Source organism: Helicoverpa armigera, chromosome 8 (genome assembly GCF_030705265.1).
Source record: "Helicoverpa armigera isolate CAAS_96S chromosome 8, ASM3070526v1, whole genome shotgun sequence".
Lineage (NCBI taxonomy): Eukaryota > Metazoa > Arthropoda > Insecta > Lepidoptera > Noctuidae > Helicoverpa > Helicoverpa armigera.
This window is the reverse complement of record NC_087127.1, coordinates 9993356-10019325: the sequence shown is the minus strand read 5'-3', so window position 1 is coordinate 10019325 and position 25970 is coordinate 9993356. Positions and strand designations below refer to the sequence as shown.

Below are 25970 nucleotides of genomic sequence, written 5' to 3'. Positions count from 1 at the left end.
GTAGCTGTTTTACGCCTCAAACAATTTATGTAGGCTACACAGTTTTATGCGCAAGCACACATACAGAACTCCCATCTCTTTCGCACTTACTAACTTAGCTTCAGAGTGAAAGAGATAGAAGAAAACCTGATTGTCGTTAAATGAGATTACATTCTACTTTAGGCATAATTAGATTAAATTGCAAGTGATAATTTTATTTGGAAATATTTGCATGTGATTAAGGAAACAAAACCAAAGCGGTTTACAACCATTTATCTTATTCTGATACATTAATGAACTCCCGCTAAGGTAGTTAGGAAGTGTCTTGTTGTATTAATAGGTACTTCTAGAGTTAAAGTACATTGTGTTTTGGTTAAAGTATTTCATCAACTAAAATGTAATTTTAAGGAATATACCTACGCCAAATAGTATTTCATAAATTAGATGTACTTAAAATTAACTCGTCCATGTGGCTTGAATTTTATTATACCAATGGGCGGACAACCATTTTATGGTACTCATAGACGCTTGAGCGGTAGTTTCTTTATTATTTCAGCAAAAAAGTAATATTTTTATTCTGCCTTTTTGCTCAACATAGTGTACTCCAATCAGTAACTATCTCCTGTCGTCATAAAACACTCGTAACTCTTCTAATCATTACATTTTAATAACTCTTATAAATAAAATATCAGCCTGCAATAATTACCTAACAAGTAATGAAGTAAACTTAACATACCGTGCAAGTTATTAAACCACATTTGTACTACCTTTATTATTTTATGTAACTACCGACATTTATGTACATTTGCATAACAAGGAAGTAATTGGCACGATAAATAAAATCATTACATATAATAATCATTATTGATACGTTTTAAGGTCTAGTAATACTTGGTCGAGAAATCGGAACACGCTCCAAGGTATAAAAGGCGATAAGAAACAGGCATTTTTCGTAGAAGACCGATATCCTCAAATATAAAGAAATACGCTGAAGAACTATGGATTAATTTCAGTCACCCAGAAAACATGATATTTAAGCTCCGCCCACAGCGAGAAAAGTCATTTGAGTTTTCATCCGTAAAAAAAGATGCTTTTCAGATTGCAAAGGCAATATATATCAATCCCAAGAGCTGTTTGCTTTAGAGAAGCCACAAGAATATACTTTGATTCCAAACAAATAAGAATTATGAACTAAACTGTACTTCTACAAGTACACTATGACATAAGAAAGATTAACCAGGTGACCAAAGATTTGTCGGCAATAAACTCAAGCGCAGCAAAGTGGACTATCATACAAATGTATTTTGTCCTTAATGCGGCCATAAAACGAGCTGGCTTCATTAAATGTTCTTATGCTATTGAGAAACATTCTGTGGTGCATTTAATCTCATTTAGTGACAGGAAACCTAGTAACAGAACCGCAATTATAGGCAAGGAGCCGGGATGTGAATTTATTGCGTTGAAATATTGAAGTATGGTTGTTGTTGGTAAAGTAGTGTTAAACTTATCGATTTTGTTAATGATTGTTGTTTGTTTGTTAAAAGGAATTAGATATTGAAATGGTTTATTTAAAAGTTACTTTGTCTTTTTCTTAATTAAATCGATGTGAAAGAGATGTGTCACAATAAAACACCTTTTAGTTCATTTATCATTATAAATGCGCGGTTTTTGCATGTTTTTCGTAACGACAAGAAATACGACTTACCCCCACACTTAGAGACATTTAATGATTACTTAAGTCACTCCTTAGTGACAGATTCTCATAGAAATTTTGCACTAAGGAACGGCTTAAGTAACCATTACAGGTACAAATGCCATACCAAAACCTAAGATTAACTGGTTTATTACCACAAATAGTAATAAACTATTTCTCAAAAACAAGACCCCAGCTCCCGGTCTACTCCCCGGTCCGCGCAACAATCTTACTTTAATTGCATGTAACATAAATTATGGCGACTTATTACAATCCGCTCCCGATACACGCTGCCCCGAGGTAGTATTATGTACCGATGTGTTTACCAGCTGATATTTAAGTATTCTACGCATAATATTTAAGACAACAACGGTCTTTTTATGGAGAAACTAACGCTTGGTTAGATGTTTAAAAGTTAGCTTAATCGCAAGTCAAAAGTAATGTGGAAGTAATTTTGGTTGCACTTGCAACGGTATTCAACGTAAGCTTCTTTTAGTTACTGCAACTAAGAATGTTCAGGCTACTCATAGGTTTAAAATTGGTATATAGATGAGTATAAAGCTACTTATAGGTTTAAAGCTTTCAGGAGGAGAATTGTGTAAATAAGTTCAACAAAGAATGTATTTATTTTATTTCGAAGTTTTTACCAATTTACTGAAGGAATTACATGCTATACAGACCTATTAAAACTGCGGAATCTTAGCCCTTATCAATGCCACACTCGCAAAAACTATGAGCCTGCTTGCTTTGGTACAAATGTGTATAAAAATCCAAGGGACAGACTTCTTAAGTTTATACCATCGCTACCAGGTAAATGTACGAACATCTAACTTCATAGTGAACTAAATCATTTTAGTAGGTAGTCTCTAATTATGATGTCATAACACGCAATATATAAAAGTACGTATGATCAGTATATAATTTAGATAACCGCCGTGTGAGTCTCTTTGTAAGTTAATGAGTTATAGCTTCCGCTACAGATAGTAACAATATCATTGTAGATACCTTTGATAATAATATTTTATTGCTCATATTATTTATTTGGTATTCGTAATTTAATTACAAATTATAGGTGCATTAATTTCCCGTGGCTTTATTTCATTCAGCTTCTTCTAACCTGTAATTAAGTAGGTATCGTCTTATCCTATATATTTTTTTTATAAGTTAGATCAAATAAATGCTATATCCGTCGCCGACGCACCTACAATGCCTATAGTTAGACACAGTTGATTTTTAAGCCAAAAGCAGTGGCAGTGGACCAAAAAATAATACTTAAATCCTCGTCATATTTAATTTATTAAGGCTTTTTGAACTTCGTATATTATACTAAAAATCAAGATTTATTTACTTCACAAAAAAAATGCACTCAAGTTACTAAATTCGAGGTTACAAAGAGTTAAAACCATTTTCTCTTCTAACACGGTAAGCCAACTAAGTAATAATATAATCCGGATATAAATGAGATCAGATACCAGATCCGGCAGATAATAATCAAGTATGGAGAATCTAAATCCGGTTCGTATTACGATTCCCGGATGTGGTAAAACGTCATAATCTTTGTAGCATTTATATTTATAGTGATTATAATTATTTAGTAGGTACGTGAAATCTGGACTGTGTAGAAGTTAAACGGATGATACGTTAAAGATAAAACTTGGTTTAGGAACCCAGTGACACTAATAAGGTAACTACATATTTATCAGGGCCTATCCAGTTATTCTCCTCAGGACGATTATGAAACTGTTAGACAAAGCTATAGGTTGTTAACAATATGAATAGGCCAAACAATCAATTTGACGTATTTCTACATGCAAGCAATAAATTAAATAGCCTTTTAATAATCTTGCCTCCTTTGTTAGCTATTGTTCGTAATGACAGTTACGTTTTCATATATTCTAATGATGTTTATATGGGACTTTCTCTAACATTAGAAGTTATTAAAGTTTTGACACCGCAGTTTCTCTTAGCCCTCAGATGCCTTCGTGCATAAATAGAGGATGAAAGCTTTGGCAATTTATTTAAACGAGCGGCCCGCCCGACTTCGTATGGCTTTAAAACATACACTTAAACCTTACTTATGAATCACTCTATCTATTGGTGAAAAATGCGTGAAAATCTATTCAGTAGTTTTGCTATTATCGTTATACTACTCTCGTAGACCGCAAACAAATTTACAGAGGCTCCATGTGGTTTGTTCCCACTAGTTCTACTGCTTAGTTCTACCGTAGAACTAATGGGAACTTTTTTTCCCACTAGTTCTACTATATGAGATGTAACAAAATAGTAGAACTAGTGGGAATTATGGTTTTTATTGGTATTCCCACTAGTTCCACTGAACATTGGCAGTAGAACTAATGGGACATTTTGTTCTACTAGACAGAAGAAGTACAGTCAACGGCCTGGGTGACATCTCGCCGTGTCCGGTAATCTGTAGTTGTGATTTTTTTCAGAGCTCAAAATCGATAGCAGTCAGAAAAACTTAGATTTTTTAGATAACTTTCAGCAAATATCAAATGCTTTTCTTTATAAAAGTACTAGAGCAGCAGAAATAAAGAGGAGCTAGTTAATCCTTTTGTTCATCTAATTTTATAACACCTCTGTGGTGTTGTTTAAAAATCAGATATTGATATTCATTTTCAATACTACATTAAATTATACAAAATTAATGTAGTATTGAAATTATTTAAAAATACTTGCTGATTGACTGTTTGAATTGCAGCCCTATGATTAAGACAAAAAAAAAAACAAATAAAAATAATAGTTTAAAAACACGCTTTAAAAAAATACAAAAAAAAAATTAAACATCTGTTGAACACTTGTCAATTTTTTTTACAAATAATGACGTTGAACTAAAGTCCCTTTTGTAGCCACACTTTACTTAGACGAGTGTTCAACAGATGTTTAACTTTTTGTAAAAGACTGTTAGCTTCCAACACAACACTCACATTAAACTAACTTTTTAAAGCGTGTTTATTTTATCAATGTCTGATTTTTAAACACCACCACAGAGGTGCCTATAAAATTAGATGAACAAAAAAGATTTACTAGCTCCTCTACATTTCTGCTGTCCTAGTACTTTTCTAAAGAAAAACATTTGATTTTTGTTGAAATTCATGAAAAAAATCGAAGTTATTCTGCCTGCTATCGATATTGAGCTCTGAAAAAAATCACAACTATCAGCCGTCGACTGTACTTCTTCTGTCTAGTAGAACAAAATTATGTCCCATTAGTTCTACTGTCAATGTTCAGTGGAACTAGTGGGAATACCAATAAAAACCATAATTCCCACTAGTTCTACTATTTTGTTACACCTCAAATAGTAGAACTAGTGGGAAAAAAAGTTCCCATTAGTTCTACGGTAGAACTAAGCAGTAGAACTAGTGGGAACAAACCCTCCATGTGTTGGTATTCAATTCATTAGCAGTGTACCGTCTTAATTTTACATTACAGTGGCGTATGTTATGCATATTTTAATCAATAATCGTTTTTAATTTCTACGATAACGAGACAACATAAAGATGCATCAACATTCATGAAAATATTAATATCGATTGAAAATTACTGTCAACGCGCATTCTTAAATTGGATATTATCGATAAACAATTGAGCGATCATTATAAAGAACATGAATGTCAAGCGATATGTAATCATCGGTAATCGTAACTCGATTAACGACTGACTAAAACGGTAACAGAATACGGCTCCCGCGCAGATTATTCATAGTCTGATTATCATAGAATTAACTGATAATAAATCATAGGTGTTCCAATTATGCGGCGGTTTTAGATCGCATAAAATTACTTAGGAACGCGGAAAAATTATTTCGATTAAGCATTCGAATACTCGCGTCTAGCCTAGTTGTGTTTAGTGATGTGATCATGTCGATAATCGTAACATCGATGATTAGTTTTTGTCCTTTTGTTCTTTTGCAAAATTAGTTTAGTAATTATTTAAACTAACAATGTACTAAGTGAGAAATTGCCGTATCAAATACAGACGGTATGACGCAAGACACGGAAATTAAGGCAGCTCTAATTCTCTACTGGGTTGTAATTATGTATCTATCTGACTTTTACTTAACATTGCCGCGAGTACAATAATAATTCACTTGCTATTGTATCGAGAAAGCCAAAGATAGCATAATTATGAAAGGGAATAATTTATTTGTGCACTATAGCTTTCGACTTCGACATGGGTTGGAAATATTGGTATTTCTTTGGTACAAAATACTCTCCGGTCGTGTTGGATTTCTTTCCCGTTGGACTATGAGAGCGAGGGAATAGAGAGTGCACCTGGGTCTACGCAAGCGCTCGTACACTATATGTAAGTATCTACTGCGCACCTGACTGATCTCCTTAGGTTCTAAACCAGCCACTATGGCCGAAATTCTATCTGGATGCCATTACGCACTTTATTCGTAAAAACATGCAAATATACTATTCCTACATGAAGGTCTCATCTAAACAAACTTAACAGTGATGAACAGGGAAACTTCGTTTTATGAAAATGTGGTGGTTTTAAATAAAGCATTTTATTAGTTTTCCGACGGAACAGATAAAGTTATTGAATAAAACAATGCTATATCATTTTCACACAGTTCAACTCATGTTTTGTGTAAAAACCTGTCCCGTTTTTCTATTGCGTCTCTCAAATAATTGCTTCATTAAATAGTTGCAAGAAATTATTAAGTGATTGAAGATGTAATTAATGTCTTATTATTATAGACAATTTCTTTTCCATGTTTAGCTTCTGCACGAAGAGATGAAAAATGGTAAAAACTAATGTGTGAAGTTTTTTTACTGCAACTGCTAACTAGCTTGCGTATAAGAAACAACTTTTATTTAATAAAGGTTCTACGATGTATCGTTTTTATTACGTATAATATTATTTTGAAGGGTCACCAACTAAATGTGTCACTTCGACTTGGCAAAACCCGCTTACAAAATCACCTACATCCAGAATTATTCACACCTTCTAAGTATTTTGTGCTTTGTCAACGCAAACACATTACACCTACTGAATTCTCACCAATTCTCTTCAAAGTTCCGCTTTAAAATAATCGTCTCCCATTTAAAATTCGACTTCATTATCCTCATAATCAAAAGATAAGCACCCGAACTTGATTTAATTGAAAAAAGAAATCCAAGATAGTTTGTCGGCGAGCTTCGGGGCTGCTCGGGAGCGGTCGGGAGGCAACACGATCCCAGCAATGATCTAATTACGTTGATTAATGATACACATTTATATCCTTCGTAAACGTACACTTACCCATCCGGCCCTTTAAGAATGTTTCATACAGGGTATTCGCAGACTGAGGTTTTTAAGTGTTGCCTTAATTATGTAAAAGTTTATTAGGACTTATGTCCTTTTTTTTTGGCACACATGGCTTTACATTGCTTTGCATTCATTCAATATTACCCCTAAAGTTAGTTGGGTGGGTGGGCCAAACTGGGAGTATTATAACACTACTAAAAAAGTAGTGAGCTCAAATGTAGTTGCTTATTTTCGTCTAACCGCAAAGCAAACACTTCTTAAATGCGCTAGTTGATATTCTATCTATGCCTTGAACCAAGCAATGCCTATCATTTCTAGCTGCATCCTTTGGCTAAGCACTAAACAGGCCTAGACAGAGTTGAGAGTGACAATGAGATGTTCCTCAAAAGGCTGGCAAGTTACAAAGAGACTACAGGCATTGCTTTAAAGCAGAGACATTGGGTGTTTAGGGTGCTACTTTTCTAATCACTCAAGTCACTAAAGAGTTTCTGAGCTTTTGGTGGAAATAATTCTGCATTAAAAATATTATAGTACCAATTAATCCAAAAAGAACCTAAAAAAAAGCAACTATTACGATTTTATCGATATATCCTTTTGCAAGCACTACTGCCACATCTCATTCTAGACACTTTTCTTAATCTTTGTTTTTATTCATAAATTAAGTTAAATATCTCAATAGAAAAGTGTCATATCTACTAATCTTACACGTCCTAATAATTTGAATAGCCCACACTTTAGGGCACTTTCGTATCATTAATAGCTTCATGCTACTTTGTTCTATGATAACTATCTATACCGATTTCTTTGTACTCTCTAATTACACAAAGTAAGTGTGCATTTTAATTATATGGAAGGGTGCAGAAAACTGGCGTTGCTTGAGGCGTGGAGGTGCCACTAGGGTGAATATGAAGTTAGGACTGGTTTTGTGACTATGTCCTTACGCATTTTGTTTTAGAATCACTTTTTAAAACAGTGTAACTAGTTGTAACTTTTCATAGGACATTCCAAAAGCCCTTTTTTTCAAGTCTTCAAACTTAAACAGCTTGTGTGGATCAAAAATAACATAATTATAATATTTTATTAAAATCTTATATTTTTTTGTCTTGCTTTAAGACCATCTTAAAACTAAAATCACCACCATCTTAATAATATACAAAATGATCTTCAAACAATTTTTCCTCTACAATTAAAATATCCTCTATAATTTAGTCCAAGTCGCCAGTCTGCAGGGTGTCACTATAAACTTCTAGTGATTAGTACTCCCGCTTAATAATCGTCTTGGCAATATTTATTGCTTTGCCGCGCTAATTATCAAGGAATTTTGATACTGAATTATTAGTCTGTTGCCTGGTAAGCCGTTAATTATATTTAATTTTAATACTGTTATAATTGATCTGTGAATGATAGTTTGTGAACGAACTGGAACTTGCTAAATTATTTTATGATTTTCTGTTAAATGTGTCTGTAATTATATGTAGGTATTTAGATTTACTTAACTTTTTCTTATTTAGTGTTCAAAGTTTTGAACTATTCAAAAGTGTATTAGATATTACGAAGATATATAAAAAGATGACATAGAAAATGAAAGAATTTTGGAAGATCAGTGTCTTTCGTTTATCAAAAAAGAAATTAAGATTGTCTAAAATACGTATGAATAAAAAATTGCGTATAAGAATGACTCAAGCAAAAAGTATGAAAGCAAAGATAAACGCAGGAAGTCAGATTGATGCAATACTTGGTATCTTACCAATAGACATTAGAACTAAGAGATACATAGAGCCTCTTTTCATACTTTATTTGAAATAAAAGTTTTTTTTTTTTTATATGAGCAGAAGTAAAACAGGTAAATGCGTAAAGACGTATGATTGAGGCAAACTCAAGAAGAAAGATGCGTGTGAAAGTAAGAGAGAGAAAATGTGGCTGGTAAACTTGACCCGAAAAGAAGGGAAATAAGTTCTTACCAAAGTGATCGTCGCTACAGAGTCAAGCGTTTCGTACCCTCAAGCCCCGGTTTCCCTTTGTTTTTATTTTACACAGAAATTTAATTTCCTGCACTCACGTGTCACGAGCCTCAAAAACTATTGCGCATCGCTCAACCGGTAATACAAAGCAATCTAAATTGGAAAATAGGCAATGCGCAGTGTGTGCTTACCAAAAACGACCATTCTGAATGCGACGCGATTAAAAAAAGAAGTCTGATGCCGATCGCGCCGCGGGAGGGGTGTGGGAACCCCGTTTTCCCCCCTTTTTTCCTATTTTTTCCTTTTTTTTCGGGGAGTGGGTGACGCGGGTGCATGCGCCCGGCACCCACCTTTGTTTCGCATAAACAAATTAATTTCGGACGCTGTTTTTGATGGTTAATATGTTCGAAAATTGGGATTTTTTCGTGTGAGACCAATCGGGCGAAAAGAAAACTTCGGGTAGGGCGCTGTTAAGCTACGTACGATCATAAGAGGATATGTTGCTTGTTCTTTGTTTAATTAATGCCATAACTCCTTTTGAGATACTGAAACTGAAATATTAAATGATTGCGAGGAATACAAAGAGTTCATGATTGTAAAGAATATACGCCTCATCTTTTATTGTAGGTAAGTCAGTGATGGTTCTTTAAATACAGGTAAGAATTGTGCCGTATAAGAAATCAATTGAAAATGATTACCTAAAACGAAAATTTATCTATTCACTGCAAAAGCAACTCAAATAAAAACAGAAGTTTTATAAAGAAAAGTTGCTTTCAAGCTAACAACTTAACCACGAAGTAGCAAAAACTTCGCGGGCTAAACAAACCATAGACACCTACGTTAGATGTAAGTCGTTGTTTGCGCGACCTATTTAGCCGGCCAACAGTTGACGCAGATGGAATCAGGTGATAATCAGCCACTTCAGACACACGTTGCGCGTACGGTGGGGCGCCTACCCCGCACCCACTCATTAAGGGGGGGTGGTGGCGAGGACAATGCATGTTTGTACTGCTTTTTGCCCATTTTTTTCATTATTTCATTTCATTTCGCCCACCGCCCACACGTCCGCGCTCGCGATTGTGCGCCTCCGCTTTTTTATAATTCGTTACCTTTTTTATCGGTCGCTCCATTTTCAGAGGATGGGTGGAGAGCGGGTAGCACACACGAGCTTGAAAACGCCGCGTTCAAACGCTGACATTGTAAAAAATAAACGAAATAGCCAAGGTAACGTAATTATTTATAATACCGAAGTATTTTTTAATGAAGAAGATGATTAAATTTTATGTTATTCTAACGATCTTATTACAGGTGTTTTACAATTTTCACCATAACGAGGAATTCGAGGTTTTTTTTGATACTCAAAACTCCAAATAAAATTAAACATTTCACACAATATTTGGTTCTAAAACGATTTCACAGTCGTTTTTATTGAAATAATAATCGAATTAAATACTCAAACACAATTATTAATCAGTAATCGGCTGTCAGATATTTTTGTTAACGAACGTTTATGATTCACGGTTTCAATTAAGTAAATCGGAGATTAGTTTTTAATTTTTTAACAACACTAAAATTTAGTTTCACACGACCTTTTTGCTCATGTAACAGAGTTGCAAATCCAGTGGCAAAAAAATCTGAAATTACAGCGTTTGTACCGTCGATTTGAACGGCCCGTCTGCAACCTGGGCTTCATATATCAGATAGCCACTCGATCTAAGTTGTGCATTACTCATATTGTTAATAGGTTCTTTGTTGGGCGCGATAGGTGAAGTGCATTGTTTCTGGCCAGTCTCCGCGTGCGATGGGAGATGTCCTATAGCAGAATAAATTGATGATTGCAACACTTTTATTTTTGTTTAATAGACTTTGTAATTTATCTCTTTTGTGAATGTAATAGAATTGCGGGATGTTGGGAGTTGTTTTGACAGATGCCGTTTGTATCAAATGTTAGGTAGCTGTTTGATATGGAATTAGATGGAGTCTCTTTAAGATTAGTTTTACTATATCGGTATACGATGTGATATAGTTGCTACATTGATTATATGTGTATCTTTGAATATACTTTACAAATACACGACTAAAAATTAAAACCAACAATTTAAAAGCAACGCTATCTCTTTTATCCGCTACATTCAATAAAAATGAAAATTGTAAATAAATACACGATTAGAACCGACCATTAAGCAGTGTTTCCATTAATTTTAATGTGGACCGCCGACATTACGGGACAGAACGCCATAGAGCCGCCTAAACACATTAAACATACCTACATACGAAAAAAAATGGAAGCACGCGATATCAAATAAACGATTTCCAAATGTTACTTGATAATTTAATTGAACTTACCAACACACCGTTATAGCAAATTTAATTAAAAACCCGATGATACGATACGCGATATCCTGAACAGTTACTTCAGCAAACATGATCAAAAAACAATTACAAAAACAGAAAAAAAATAACACATTCGAGACACTCCACGCGTTCCGCTGTTCGAATTTATAAGTGTATTGAAAAAAAAAGTATCGAAACTGGTTGTAATGTACGTGATTTCGCATTTTAATTCGTCTGTAATGTTGGGACATCTCCCTTTAAAAATGTTTATTGCGGATTTTTTTTCTCGTCGCATTATTAAGTGGTTGGCGCACGTACGCTTGCATATGTACGCGCGCTTTGCATCAGATCTCATAGGCCCAAGTAATAACATAAACTTAATACTATTGTGCTATTATTTGATCGATGCGTGGCTGTCGTAAACTGTTTTGAATATTCATTATTCGTTAATTGGATTTCTGTTATTAAGCTCGTAAAAGTTGTGTGAATTATCTTGTGTGTCGTGGAATCTTACTAATGCCTATTGTAAATGCGAAAGTAACCCCGTCTGTCTGTTTTATTTACTTGCAAGTATCTACCTACTGAAACTGAAATTGCAGTCTTAGCCATAGATATATCTTAGAATACCCAGATATTGACTCTTTCTTTGCAAAATATTACATACAGTGGACGTAGTGTAGTAGTACGAGTACCAACGGAACAGCCAAAATCCTGTTTGACTGTCTTTCTATAATAAACATTCATACAATCGCGCAAGAGACGTTATATTGCCCTCAGATAATTCTAAGAAAACTTCATCTTTTGTATCTAAATAGGTCATTTATATGCATACAAAACGCTAAGTCTGAAACCGCTCCAAGTTCTTTGCAAAGATGGAGAATGCAAAAAAAAATGTTTTCTTTGTAATCAAGACAACAGTAACAAGGGCATCACCATAGAAATGTAAGTTTACGCGAATGTGAATGTTATGTGTCAAAAAGCTTGTGGTGTGTCATAAGTCTCATTAGGTGATAGAACATAGATTTATTTGTTTACTGTTTTGTTGTTCTCCTTGTTTATTTTCTTGCGTTCTTTTATGTATTTTAATTATGAAAGTAGACTTTTCGAAGTTGTGCACAAGTTTCATAATTTAATTACTAGTTGGAATATCGGTTAATTTAATTATAATTTGGAATATCGTTTGCTTTCATTTCTTTAACCAGTCCTAACCTCACCTAAGTTAGTATGCACTTCACTCTTTCGAAATTCCCTTGCCGCCCTTTTCTCAATTTTCTTATTTGGAGTCCCCAATGTGCGCAATGCTATCGTCTTCCCTATTTCTCTTTCTTTTGCTTTACTGTTCACACTATTAATCTAGTCTTAAAATTAAAATTTCATGATCACTTCTGTAGTCTTTTACATCTTAATATCTTATATTTATGTGCGTAAAACGAAGACGATTGCTTACGACTTATCAATATGTGTGTGCACAGAGTAGTTTGCTATAAAAATCAAATCGATTACATTATGAAGACAATCGATTTAATTGCTCCACGTAATAAACTTCTTTATATGTAAGCTATTTAATATTTTATTATTATCCGCAACAAAGGACAATTAATTATGTACTAAAACTTAGAAATCAATTACTGTGTAAATAAAATTGAGTATTTAATTATAGGAATTAGGTATTTTACTAAAAAGCGTGTCATTCAAGTAAACCTAAAACTATGAAATATTTTTATTCACTGTTTTTGAAAATCGACAAAGAAAAAATCCGTCATTTGAAAAACGAACCTTTAAAAAAATGAAAAGAAAAAAAAGTTCAAATTCAAAAATTAGAACGCACACATTCCATGGCAACATCATTCCATAATTAAAACCAAATTCGTGCATTAGACGGCCAGAATCATGTGCTAATTGCACAGGGCTACCAACAGTCGCGACGCGAGCCTGACAAACGACTTTGATCAATCACGTCCGTCCTCCGTGGGCAACCCTGGCCGCGGCTGCGACGTCGAGATTTATATTTGTAGCAACCCTAGCTTCGGAGGCGCTACACCGTATTTACCGCTGTCAATATTAATTTCGATGCAATTTTCAACTTTATTCCTTTAAAATAACGTTCCGTTTTGTTTTTGTTGGACGGGAAATTCGTGCAAAGTTTCTGGATAACCATTTGGTGAGAAGCCGATGGGTTTATGCGTAGGATATTGTTTTATGACGTGAGAAGTGCTGCATAATCTAATGCTGTTTGTTGAGCTTTCTGTTCGCGATGGAACTTTAACTAAAAATATGTTTATGTCAACCAGTGACAAGGTTTAGAGTTGAAGATCCTGTCATTAAGTATATTCTGCCTAGAAAAGAAGGTGTAACTTATTTGTTTGTACTTTTTTTAGCTACTTACATCTGTTGTCCGTTGGAAATGCGACTTTAATCATATTACATGCAGACTTCATAGTGTTGTAGTTACGCAATGAGTCAAGGTCCAATACTAAATAAGCCGAAATATGAAAATAAGGACGAAAATACAAACGAGAAGACTTCCCGAGCCCGGAACACCCTCATAACTTATTTAATCAGGCGCAACTTATTTCCATAGTAATACATTTTACCTTGGTAAGCGACAAAATTTAAAACCGCATAATGACACCGAAAAAACGGGTCTCAACGTTTTCACTATAACTTTTGTAATTTACAAGCCAATTAAAATAAAAAATGGGATGCACCCCACAGCCACCCCTTTAATTATGATTTTTTGCATTTTTTAATGATAATAAATTCGCTTGACTGCAGTGCCGTCCGTTGTTCTACGTGGGACATACATTATTCCGTGTCTTATTATAATTTTTATTAAGTTATTCATTGTTTAAGCGGCTTTTTAAACTTGGCGATCTGATTTAGCACCGAGCTTAATCTAACCAGTTTTACGTTTAAGAAAATCTACATCATATAGTAACATTATATGACACATTAAACAGCAATAAATTACCAAATACATAATGATGAATAGGACTAAAAGACAAGTTTATAGCCGAAATATTCGGGTCAGACAGCGACGATAGGTCAGTATAAAATGGTGGGTTTAGGAAAGGCGAAACAACGTACGGAACTTAGGACGAATTTTTTGTTACAATATGGCAATGATCATATTATCTGCTTGGATTGTTAACAGCTCGTTATAGTTAGATCTAGTTGATATTAATGTGTAAGTAGATAGACGTAAACATTAAAAGTAAGAAACTGAAAAGATGTATTTGATAACAGCATGCCACTTAAAACCTTGAAAGAAAATAGGAAAAAGAGGCCATATCTAAATTAAGAAAACAGAAAGCTTACTGGTTCAAGTGAAAAGGATCTAAGTCAAACATTTAATGTTTTCTTACCGAGCACACCCCTACCTGTTGCGATTTTATTAAAACATTTTGATAAAAGCGATATGGAAAATTCGTGTATCAAATCATACGAATGATTAATTACGGATGCCAGTGTTAGTGGTGTTAAATATGCAGTGGCCTTTTATTCTATTGGGAGTGGGACATTCGGGAACTATTCGATTAACTAGTTAAGCCTATTTTAAATAAGCCATTTAGAATAATATTTACAAAGATATTTTTAGCAATAAAATTAACTTGCAAGCTAAAACAGGACCGTAAATCAGAAATCTGATTGTACCGGATTGAAGCACTAGAAAAATATTAATTGAAGCTAAAAAACAACTTATGGTGCACTCCCGTACCTGCTCAAAGGTAGTAGATACAAATTGAACGGCAACCGACGTGGCCGCAAGCGTACCTCACAAAAAGCCGAATGGTTAATGAAAAAACTACACGCAGTCAATATTTGATGAGAGCCAATTTAAATGTTCGTCCACTTGTAGACATCGCATAGTTCGATTCTGGTGGGCCCGAGCTTCGAGCGCGGCCCATGTGTGGGGGCGGCGCGCCCCCGTCGATTTCCCGAAAAAAGAAAAAAGGAAGAAAAAAATAAAAATGGCGTGCGCGCCCGCGTCTGTGTGCGTGAAAAAAATGCAGATATAATGCAAGTAATAATAATAATAATAGGCGATCGGCGGCCGCGCGCGCCACCCCTTCACCACCCAATTTTCATTCAAATGTGCTCGACGATTTTTTTAAACTATTTTTTTCACCGCCAATATTTTTTCGGGATTTTCCATTAGCAATGCGACTGTCCGAATAGTTCGTGTTGTCCGGTGAATAAGTGCTTTGTCCGGTCTTTTTGTGCAAGGCTCGCTTAGATAGTAGATTTCATTAAAAGTTAAACAGTGCAACCATTCTACATATTATCGTTTCATAACAAACATTAGTTTTGAATACAAAATCTTACTTTCTTAGGACGAGACTAAGGCAAATACTACATTGATATCCCCAAAATGATAAACACAACTTACTTAATCTATGATGAATTAAGATCTTCCTTCAGTAGAAAATCTTGAAGTACAAGAATTATTCATTCATCCTTCCAAAGTAGTTCGGCGAAGTCATGCGAACTAAAGAATGGGTAAAGTTTGTAGAAAAGATTAGTAGCGTACACACTGTCTTCCCGTACTTAGTGAATGAAAATAAAAGTCATTCTAGCTACCGGCGTTTAGCCCGACCACAGCGCTTGCATTAAGCGCTTTGTGGCCATGTTAATAGAGTTGAAATTGCGTTAAAGCTAATAATCTCGTTCCGCTAAGTCCACGTGTATGGGCCAAAAGTTGCCAATCGAGTTTTGTTTGAAATTCGCTACATACAAAATATACGGGTTGTCAGAATTTCGACATGTGTGATTATTAATTTAGCATGAACAGAGAGTAAAAATTAAAAATTATACCGTACACACGAAACGGAATAGAAGAGTAAAAGCGTGCGTTTCCACGACACGAGGACGCGACGGACGCGTACGACATGACATTCAATTTAAACTCGGACGGAGCACGCGTTCAATAATTAACATAATGTACTTTTTCTCCGTTTTTTCACTTCCCGTTTGACACTCCATCACTCATGGAAATTCCATTTTCAATGCTGCTATATGAGGGGTGGGGCGAGAGGGGTGGTCTTTGCATCCGCGCAATGGACATGGCGGTTTTGGGGGAGAGAGGGGTGGACGAAAAAAAGATTGTTAAAAAGGCTGGCCCCGCCGCGGCGGTGTGTGAGTGCGTGTGGGTAAAAAAGCGCTCACTAATCGATACTATAGATTCTGAGGCAAGTAGGTTGCGGCAGTGCGGAGCAGATTGGTCGGCGTCGAATCGCATGGCGATTTTTTCGCGGGGGCACTAACGAAGCGACGAATGTTTAGTCTTTGCGAGGACCTTTTGAGCCGGGGGATGTCGTCGTCTTTTTGGCGAGCCGAGCGGCCACTTGAGGATCGAGCGCGTTTATTCGCACTCAACTTTGTCCGCGTTTTCAATTTAAAGGCCACGTGTTAGTTAAGTAGCAGCGGTGAGCTTGACAGCTTTGTTTTTTTTCGAAAAGTACGCCAGAGTGGAACTTCGAAATGAAAATAAATCGACACGACTTTACGGATTTGGATTAAATTGTTTTTCTTAAATGTGGGCTAAAGCTACATACAACATGTTTGACACAAATTCTATTTACATTAAATGAAAATTTGAAACCGAAAAGCATTTTATCGGATTGCAAATTCGCTCCACCTACTAACCCAGTGATAGGGCTGCTACTGAGCGTGGTTTAGTTACGATATTATTTTATTAAATTTATAAACGCAGTTGTTTAACGTCGATATCAGTTTCCTAGTATACATGAGTATTATTATCATCCTTGTGTTTCTAGAAGATTTATTCGTTGTAAATATGTATGTAGATATAACAAAGTTCAGAAATCTGGAAAAAGACGTACCTAATTACATAGTAATTATTATATTGATCCAATGGCTGGTCAGTTAAATCCTTCTGAGTTAAGAAAAATGTAAACATCATTTTCTCTTTTCTTAAAAAGAATAACAACTAAAGTATTGTAAACTCCTCAGATAGTCATAATCCCATCTATTTTCGAAGTTGGCTTAATTCAAATTTTAATCCCAGAACAAAAGAGTCTTACTTTTCCCCATCTTAAGTTAATGCCTTGTCCTAAATAAAGCACGTGTGTAAAGTGGTACTCACCTCATTCTTGAGGTTGATGGGCTCTTGCTGCGGCCGGGGCGGCGAGTGCCGTCCCACCTCCGCGCCCTCCAACATATCAGCCTCGCATCCCGACTCGTCTGGTAACAAGAAAAAAGAAAAATTTAAAAAAAAAGAAAAAAAATCTAAAAAAAAAATGTGAAAAAACAACATGCAGTAGTTTTTTTGGGAAAATTATTTATTATTATATGATTTACAATTTGACACTATTTGAAATAGTTTATTAAAAAATTAGGACAAAATATTTTTCTGTGCATAATCTGAGCCCTAACATTACACTTTTCGAAAATCTCATTCATCACTACACCACATTACCTCACATACAAACTTCAAAGCCATAAACCAAACACAAAAAAAAGAAAAACCAATTTCCTAACCCTAAAAAGCAGCTAACCTTCTAAAAACTCTCTCCAGACATAGTAAACACGACCTACACCAATAGCACGACACAAATAGGTCAAGACACGTGGTCCCGTCTCCTTTGTTCCCTCTTTCGTTCGTACTCCATGCGAACATACGAATACCAGTCTTAGAGTTTACACATTAAGGTAGTGTTTAGCTCGCATTAGGTTTAGGAAGAAGAAAAAGTGTATCAGCTGTTTGGTATCGCGAGTCAATTGAAGGATGGATTGTTATGGTGTTCGGAAGAACGGTTTGTTTGTTGCTTTAGGGTTAGCGTGTTCTGTTTTTGAAATTTGAATTTGGTTCTTTTCTTTTTTTTCATTAGGTGTGGTTTGGTGGTATTTAGGTCTATGAAGGTCGTATGTGATGCAAAAGTAGGTTTTGTTACGAGATATTCTTTTTTAGTTTTTCTAAAACGCATGTCGATATACCCAAGTATTTTGCTAAAATGTATGCATACCGCGCCAGAGCCTGAATCCCTCAACAGAGGGAATTCTAGTGTGGGGATCTAGAGCTTTAACAATTGTAAAAACTTTTTCTATAAATAAATCTATTTTTTTTACAGTAAGTCAAGTTGTTCGTTTTAGCACTGGCTCCTATGTTTAAAATATTAAGCTTTCATGTAGCATATTTTTATGAGAATTGAATTAATTAATATACGTACTTACCTACTTAGTAGAAAAATCTCGATCTAAATTACTATAGGATATCTTGTACTACATGTATATTTAATTAAGATTTTACCTCAAGTAAACTAAGCAGGACTAAATTCCTACCACAAGATATGTTGATCCGGTATCTTATTGGAACTATACAGGGTGTAGCGTTAACGTAGTGCCGATTATGTACAGGGGGATTTATAGTTTCGTAGCTAACTAATAATGTAGTACTGGTCGACAAATCCTTTTTATTAGGTCTTGTTAGTTAGAAGACTATTAATAGTCTGTTTGTGGTTGATTTTATGTTGATTAGAACATTTTATTTAGTATTAGTAGTAGAAATAGTGATTTAGCACTGAAAGTTTATGATCTATGATCAGTCAATAGAAGGCTGACTTCAACATAAACCCTTATAACTATTTTTACTCGTTTATACCTTATTACTAATTGTCTTGTTTTAAATTGAAACCCATAAAATGAAAAGAATAAAATTATATCTAAGCAAAGAACAAATCACTGCCATCACCCAAAATGCCAAAACAAAACACTATCTAATAAGATAATATAATGAGCGAAAGCCCATTCTCAAATTTATCTTCCTAGCAAATTCATTCAACAATAACTTAGGTATACAAACTTAGGGCCTTCATTCGTTTATGCGTTTTCAAGCCTCTCTGGAACTAAACAGTCAAAAAAAATAATCCCCTTTTTCTAACTCTAACTAATTTTGATCTGAGCGCATACGTACTAAAGACCTTTCTAACACACATAGATATAATAAAAGTTAACAAATGAACTGCAAGAAACATCTCTAATACTTGGAAAGATACAACTAAATGTTTGCAGAAGAACAGACAATAACAATATCAGGGAGATACGGGGAATAGCATTAGTATTACTAACAAATATCATTGGAGTAAACCTTAGATTCTTAGTAGAGAATCGTGTATGAGTATTACTCATTAGGTGTTAGTTGTATGAATAATTTGGTTGTTTCTTCTGAAAAATATAACCCTTATTGGCAGTTGAGTAAGATATGAAAGTTTAAAGATGACTTTTTTATGTCAGAAGCTAGTGTTTCCACTCATGACTCATAAGAATTACACCTTAGCCGCTTATTCTTCTCACAAATTATGGCAACTTTATGCGTGTATAGATATACATATGTAGTTCAAATTGAGTTGCAACTTTCTCATACTTAGAAGCTAAGAATGAGGATCTTAATGTTACTTGATGCATATCTAAAATCATAAATGAAACATAAATTCCTTTTAAAGAATAGTAGGTGAACTTAACCATTTTCAATACACGTAGCTCCAATTTTGGAACAGCCTAAATTAAGAACGCCACACAGAATTCGATCTAATTTACGAACGAACAGACCATCATTCTACACAGGTTTATACCCTGCGCCTACGAGAACATATTCATCCTACAGAGGCGGAACGTCTAGGCTTCCACATGATCACGGAGACACGCTTTTGTAGCTATTTCGTTAGCCACCTCTTACGCGAAGAGGGGGTCTTTACGAGGAGACCACAGCACACGAGAAACCTTTGAACGTAAGTAATAAACTGACGCACAAAGCCTTAGGCTGTGGCTAGTCTTAGGTTGACAAGTCACACCTGAGCTTAAGTAACGGTGAAGCTGTAGTATGGCGTGATATGAGTTCCTAATTAGGTGAAGGTAATCTTATTTGGCGTTTTAACTGATTTGAGGAGAAAAACTGTTCAACCTAACCAATGTTAGCATTCTACTAAGTTCCCTCAACAAAATGATACACTATTAAATCTTAATAGATAAATTATTTGAAAAACATTATTATAGATTTAGACATAAATGTAATCTGCAAGATGGCAGATAACAGCCAAATTATATTTTCAAAGTATATGCTTAATAACTTTGAGGCACCAAATTAGGAGACACAGCAAAACAAATCCATAATCAAACGAAAATAAACCTAAACGACGTTACAAACTAAGACAAGACCAATCATTGTTCCACAAATAGCTGGCCGAGGCTAAGCAACACAGACCGATGCCAAAACCTAGCAGCCGTCGAATATGATTGCTCCTAATGCGGCGGGCGAGAGAGGGGGTGAGGTTAGGCTATAGGGTGTGTGGCGCGGGCACCGGGGAGGGGGTTACTGCGTCGCGCCGTGTTCTGACCGAGCAGTAAGTCTGGCTTAATCCTATCGGAAACGCGGGCCCCCATTGAAGATCGGCAAAGGCTCAGCATGAGGTACTAAAACGACGACATGTCTGAAGATTTGGAATATGTTGCGTGTCGTCGGTGGCCGTTTGGGGAATGTTGTGACGATCTTTGGTATCGGTGGCGTGTTTGTTTTCATGTGCGAAGGTTTTATATATTTTTTTTTATTTTTGTTGGTATTAGGAATTCTCTGTCTTTGATAAATACCTCAACTGTACTAGATTAATAGTTTATGTGACAAAAAATATATGTTTTGATTCTCCATACATATCCCTACATATTCAAGTGAAATGATCTTGATATAGATAGCCTAAAAACGCTATTTGTTCTACCACAAAAAGATCTCCGACAAAATACCCACCTATCACTGACACACCCACGCAAATCCAAACCACAGCCCCAAAAATCTCAATTACCCAATAAATCCAACGATATCGAACCTCCAAACTTAACTTCGCAACAACAAAGGCTACGCACTCAAAATCCTTAACCCCTAACCGTCGACTTATCCCCCCATACGCTCTCACGTACACCCGGCTATGCATCTAGGCTAGAGGGGGACATTACAAATTAATAGCACAAAGACCGGCCACAGATCGCCACTGCGAAAATTTACAGGCACTACACACACTTATAGCGCTACACTATAAAGGCTAGCCTTAGTAACTGTACTGATATTAAAGCGATTTGTGATCTTCGTGTTAGTACTTCATTTATTGGGCTTTGTTCAAGTTTTGTTCGGCTGATCAACAATTGTCGTTTCGATATTTCGATGTTTTGATGTTGTTGGTTGCATTGAAATAGATAGAAGTTCTATTCACATTTCGCTGTCATTTAGGGGTTCCATGTTTTTGAAATTATTCATGTCTTTGATTTGGGATTCAAACCTCCATTGAACTTATCACAGACTTAACTAAAGTGCCAATTCGATATCCATAATGGTTATGTAGTAAAAGGTGCAGCTTTAATAACTTGGAATTGAAATCGAAGAAGTGCATTTCTGATTCGCCTCTTTTAGAATTAATAGTCAGCCAGATTGACTGATACCTAATTGGAACAAAATGTTTATTTTCTAAATTATCTGAATAGTATATTAAATATCATATAATATAGTTAAACCTTATTTTCAAAATAAAACTTCAAAGTCCTAAACTATTGCAACATCTTGCAATATCTTGCAACACATAAGTGGACATGACTTCACAACCTACTAGTTACGGATACGCTTTTCAATACGACGTGTCATTGATACGTGTTATAAGCTGGCCAGGGGACTGCATTATTGAGCAACCGTTCTTCCGTAGGGCGCATCGTTCGAAATTAAACTATTTTTGCAAAATATTGTGTCAATTTTTTTGTCCGGTTCAAAAATATTGATGGATCGTGCGGTTAGATTAATATGCAATGCTTGGGAGAATGTTCGATTGACAACGTTTTGTTGAGTAGATTTTGTATTTGTTTTTGTTTTTGTGGGTGCGTGATTAAAAATGCAATTCGATGTAGCAACGTGGTTTTTAAAATCTGATCTGTCATCAGGTTGAATATCGTGTTTTATTTCTGTAAGTCTGGTGTTGCTGAATTCAAATTCAAATTCAAACTCAGGTCTATGGGTGGCTATTTATACCTAAGGATTACCAGACCTGGAAGTCGGATCAAGACATCATTCTCAGCAAGGTTGTATGAATACTTTGACACTAATCTACACTTTTTAAAATGAAAAAAACACCAATCCCAACTTTCACCTGTTAAATAAATAAATATCTAAGCGACTAGTGCGCCATTGCAAGCGGACACTTCACTACGTTTTCCGTTCATTAGATCGTGATTCTATTAATTGTTAACTTGTTTTGCAGTTTCGTTTTTCATTTCTTTAGCAAGGTTAAACTTCAGTTCAAGCGTTAGTAGTCGACGGAAATTGATACAGGTGTATGAAATAGTAAAGTACCTATATACAGGTATATGTATAAGGTAGCATCTAATGACATTTCACACTAATATTACCTATATGTATTGTTTATGCATCGGGAATCTGTTTAATCGCAAACAGGTTGTAAACTAGTTGCAGTTTTTATACACGTTACAGAATCTCCAGGTCTCCATAGTTAGATTCTAGCCATGTAGAATCCAATTTTAGAAAATCGAATCATTGAAAAATGTATTAAATCAACAATACTTTGTGAGCTTTATACGGGTGTTAGACTAAATAATTAATTTTCACCAAACAGAATACCGTTGACATGCAACTGAAATCGAATACATGAAACCCTTTTTGTCGCAACTTTTTATTCCGTTCCAATATCATTTGTGGAGGCTTTAACGACTGCCTCTCTACAAAAGTAAGCGGACAAATTGCTTCTAAAACAACAAAAGCCGACCGGAAAAATTCACAATCGTACCGAATCATTAATCTCAGAAACAAATGGAAATCGGCCGACATCTGCTATACTCGGCTCGAAAAAATGGCGGCCATAGTCGACAGTTGTCACGTTATTCTCGACGGGATTAATTAGAAATGCGATTAAAAGCAAACAAAACAGGGAATGGTGAACTTAAATTAATGAAAAATTACCACCCTCCGAGCACTCGTCAACTCTTTTTTTTAACGGGGTCGCTCCCGCGCATTAAGCGGCTTTAATTTGAATTCGGAATTAGAATTACGCGCGCTTTATAATTATTGTTTTTTTTTTCGGCCAGTGACGGTTGATTTCTAATTCTAACGAGGGTTTATTCGGAAAGTCACTTATGATTTTTTTGTTTCGGTATGAATATGCGAAATTGGATTTTGTTTTGGCCACTCTTAAATATTCAACAATAGGTAACAGGTAAATGATTATACCTGTGCATAAGTCGGGAAAATTATAAATTCCATTTTTTGCTGACGTTTTTAATGTATATTTGGAAGGGATAACCCTTGACACCATTTGTTACCAAGCAACAGACAAGTATATGGTAAAACGTTCTTGACTGGAGTGACCCAAATTGAAAGTTCATGTACGGTCGAAATATTATAAACTTCGACTCGACGAGTAACTATGATCCTCTTTCAAGACGGACTAACAGAAACCAATTGGAATAACTAAATAGAACTGGCTATGGGAACATTGATGATCATTTATATTTATTGGTGGAGTTGATAACTGGTCTTATGTAGTAGACCAACTAAGATCTGGTGAGGCCGATGAAGAAAATGGAAAAGCAGTATATCAATTACAATTTTGTCAAAAAATATTAGCCTTTTGTATGAGCCATAAGTCAGTAAATCACACCTGCCAAAGTCAATTGACAAAACACTCATACAAAGTGTCAATTATGAAAGTGTTGTGTCCAACAATTGGTAGTGACATCGTGATTAGTGCCTAATGGCGATAGTTTGGCAGTGCAACGAGTGTCGCGATTTCACTCTGTTTACAAATGATGATAATTTTTATTGATTTGTATGCGTGGTAAATATGGTATGTTATTATTGTATGCTGAAAGCAAAAAGATAGCAAAAGATTTTAGAGTTACGACAAAGATGTTAGAGTAAAGAAAACTTTGAAATTAAGTTTTTGGTTGTAGGTACATATCGACTAAATAGGTATAATAAGAAGATATGTATTGTCCTGTACCTCATATACATCATCATGAATAATCTTTCACCTTTGGGTGAAACAAATCTATGATTACTTTAAGTGTTATGGGTATCTTCAACACCACAGATTTCAATGCGAATAATGTCAATCTCTTCAAAATCACTCATTAAAAAACGAAAAAAAATCACCCCAATTTTGAACATCACAACACAAAATTCTAACAAGCAGAGAAAATGTCAAACAATAGCTTGTAAGCCAACAATAATAATAAGGAAATAATAAGTGATCGGTCCTCACGGGTGGAATAACGGCGGAGTGCCATTGTCGCGCTGAGAGGGACGAGGGTACTCCACAGAGTACACACCTCCGGGTATGGGAGGTTTTATGTCATTCTGTGTTGCATCTTATTATGTAAGAGGTGGTAAGAAGCCTTCAAGATATAGGATAAAAATCATGGTAAAAATGTGATAAAAGTGAGAGTCGGATTTGTGAAAAAAGTTCCGTGACTTTAATATCGAATAAAAAATTGCAAAATATTCACTTTTTTTTTAAGGAACTCTTAAGTATTTTTTAATTCGTTTTATACGAAAGGTTTGTAGAGTTTTTAAATCCGATAATATCGTAACAGAAATCCGATACTAAATATATTATATTACGGTATTATATACGGTATTTTTTTTATACTAGCTACAAGTTATTATAAAATAATTATCATATATATATTTTTTTTCTATTACTCTAAAGAAATGTTTCGTAAAGTAAAACCGCTACTAAAATAGATCAGTAGTAAGAACAATCCTAAAGTGACATGTACAAAGTCAGGCTTTTATTCTGAAAGTTCACACCACAGAACTTTTCTGTTCCGTAGTTCATACTCATACCTACCTATACATAATATTGTCCTTGTAATTGTTTCAATAAACTGGTGGATCAGTTAAATCGTTTATTTATATAACGTTTTCCACGCGGACATGCCGCGCATTTTACCGATGGCGTCAGTAAAGGGGAGCGTTCCCATATTCGCGTTTTACATTTTGCGCGGGAAGATGGGACGTTGAATATTTTTGGTTTCAATGTCAGGATTTTTTATTTCAATTTTATAATTGTTTGGATGTATTTTAGTAAAACTAATTTTCCTTTTGCGTTATATTGGAATCCACTGAAAGTGATATCTGCGATTTATTACTTTGTATGTATTTTGACCACTTTTAGATAATTTAGTAACAGGAAGGGTATCAAATATTACAGGTTCCTGTATAACCACATAACCACGTATGCATATGCATTACCCTTAAAATACCTTAAAATACCTAGGTAACAAAAATAGGTACTACCGAAATATACAAAATACACACGATGAATTCATTATACCACAGATACAATAAACAACAGATATGACTATACAACCCCCCACCAATTTAGTACACCAAACTACGCAAAAGGTGAGTAGCATACTATACTACGTTCAGATCAACATGGATACAAGTCATGGTATCATACTCACGGTTTTGATTGAAGTGCGTAAACAGAGCAGTAAGCATCCAGGTATCTTTTGAAGGATATGCACAATTGTACATGTTATATTTCGATTCTATATGCCCCTTATATCCATTTCGATCTGGGAACCAAACAAAAAATGCCATGTATCAGGTTCTTGAAGCCTGTTTTTAGGGAAATAATTTGGAAAATATAAGGATTTGTTTAATTTTTGATGATTTTTTATAAACGATAGGGTCTGCGTTTTAACGGTTTTTAATTTCG

The 25970-nt window shown here is 35.1% G+C and overlaps 1 protein-coding gene across 10 annotated transcripts in view; it reads right to left on the bottom strand.

The window, feature by feature from the left end:
• The window catches only part of Pdm3 (pou domain motif 3), a 133213-nt gene that overhangs the window by 83228 nt on the left and 24015 nt on the right, over positions 1-25970 (bottom strand). For 6 of the 10 annotated variants that reach the window (XM_049838230.2, XM_049838235.2, XM_021328804.3 and 3 more), the window contains 2 exons: positions 25714-25827; positions 17348-17445 (listed from right to left, as the gene is read on the bottom strand). In XM_049838230.2, coding sequence (XP_049694187.1) covers positions 17348-17445; positions 25714-25786 — 171 coding nt within the window. In that variant the 5' untranslated portion in view covers positions 25787-25827. The remainder of the gene's footprint in view (positions 1-17347; positions 17446-25713; positions 25828-25970) is intronic. The other 4 variants (XM_021328806.3, XM_021328807.3, XM_049838233.2 and 1 more) reach the window with 1 other exon arrangement.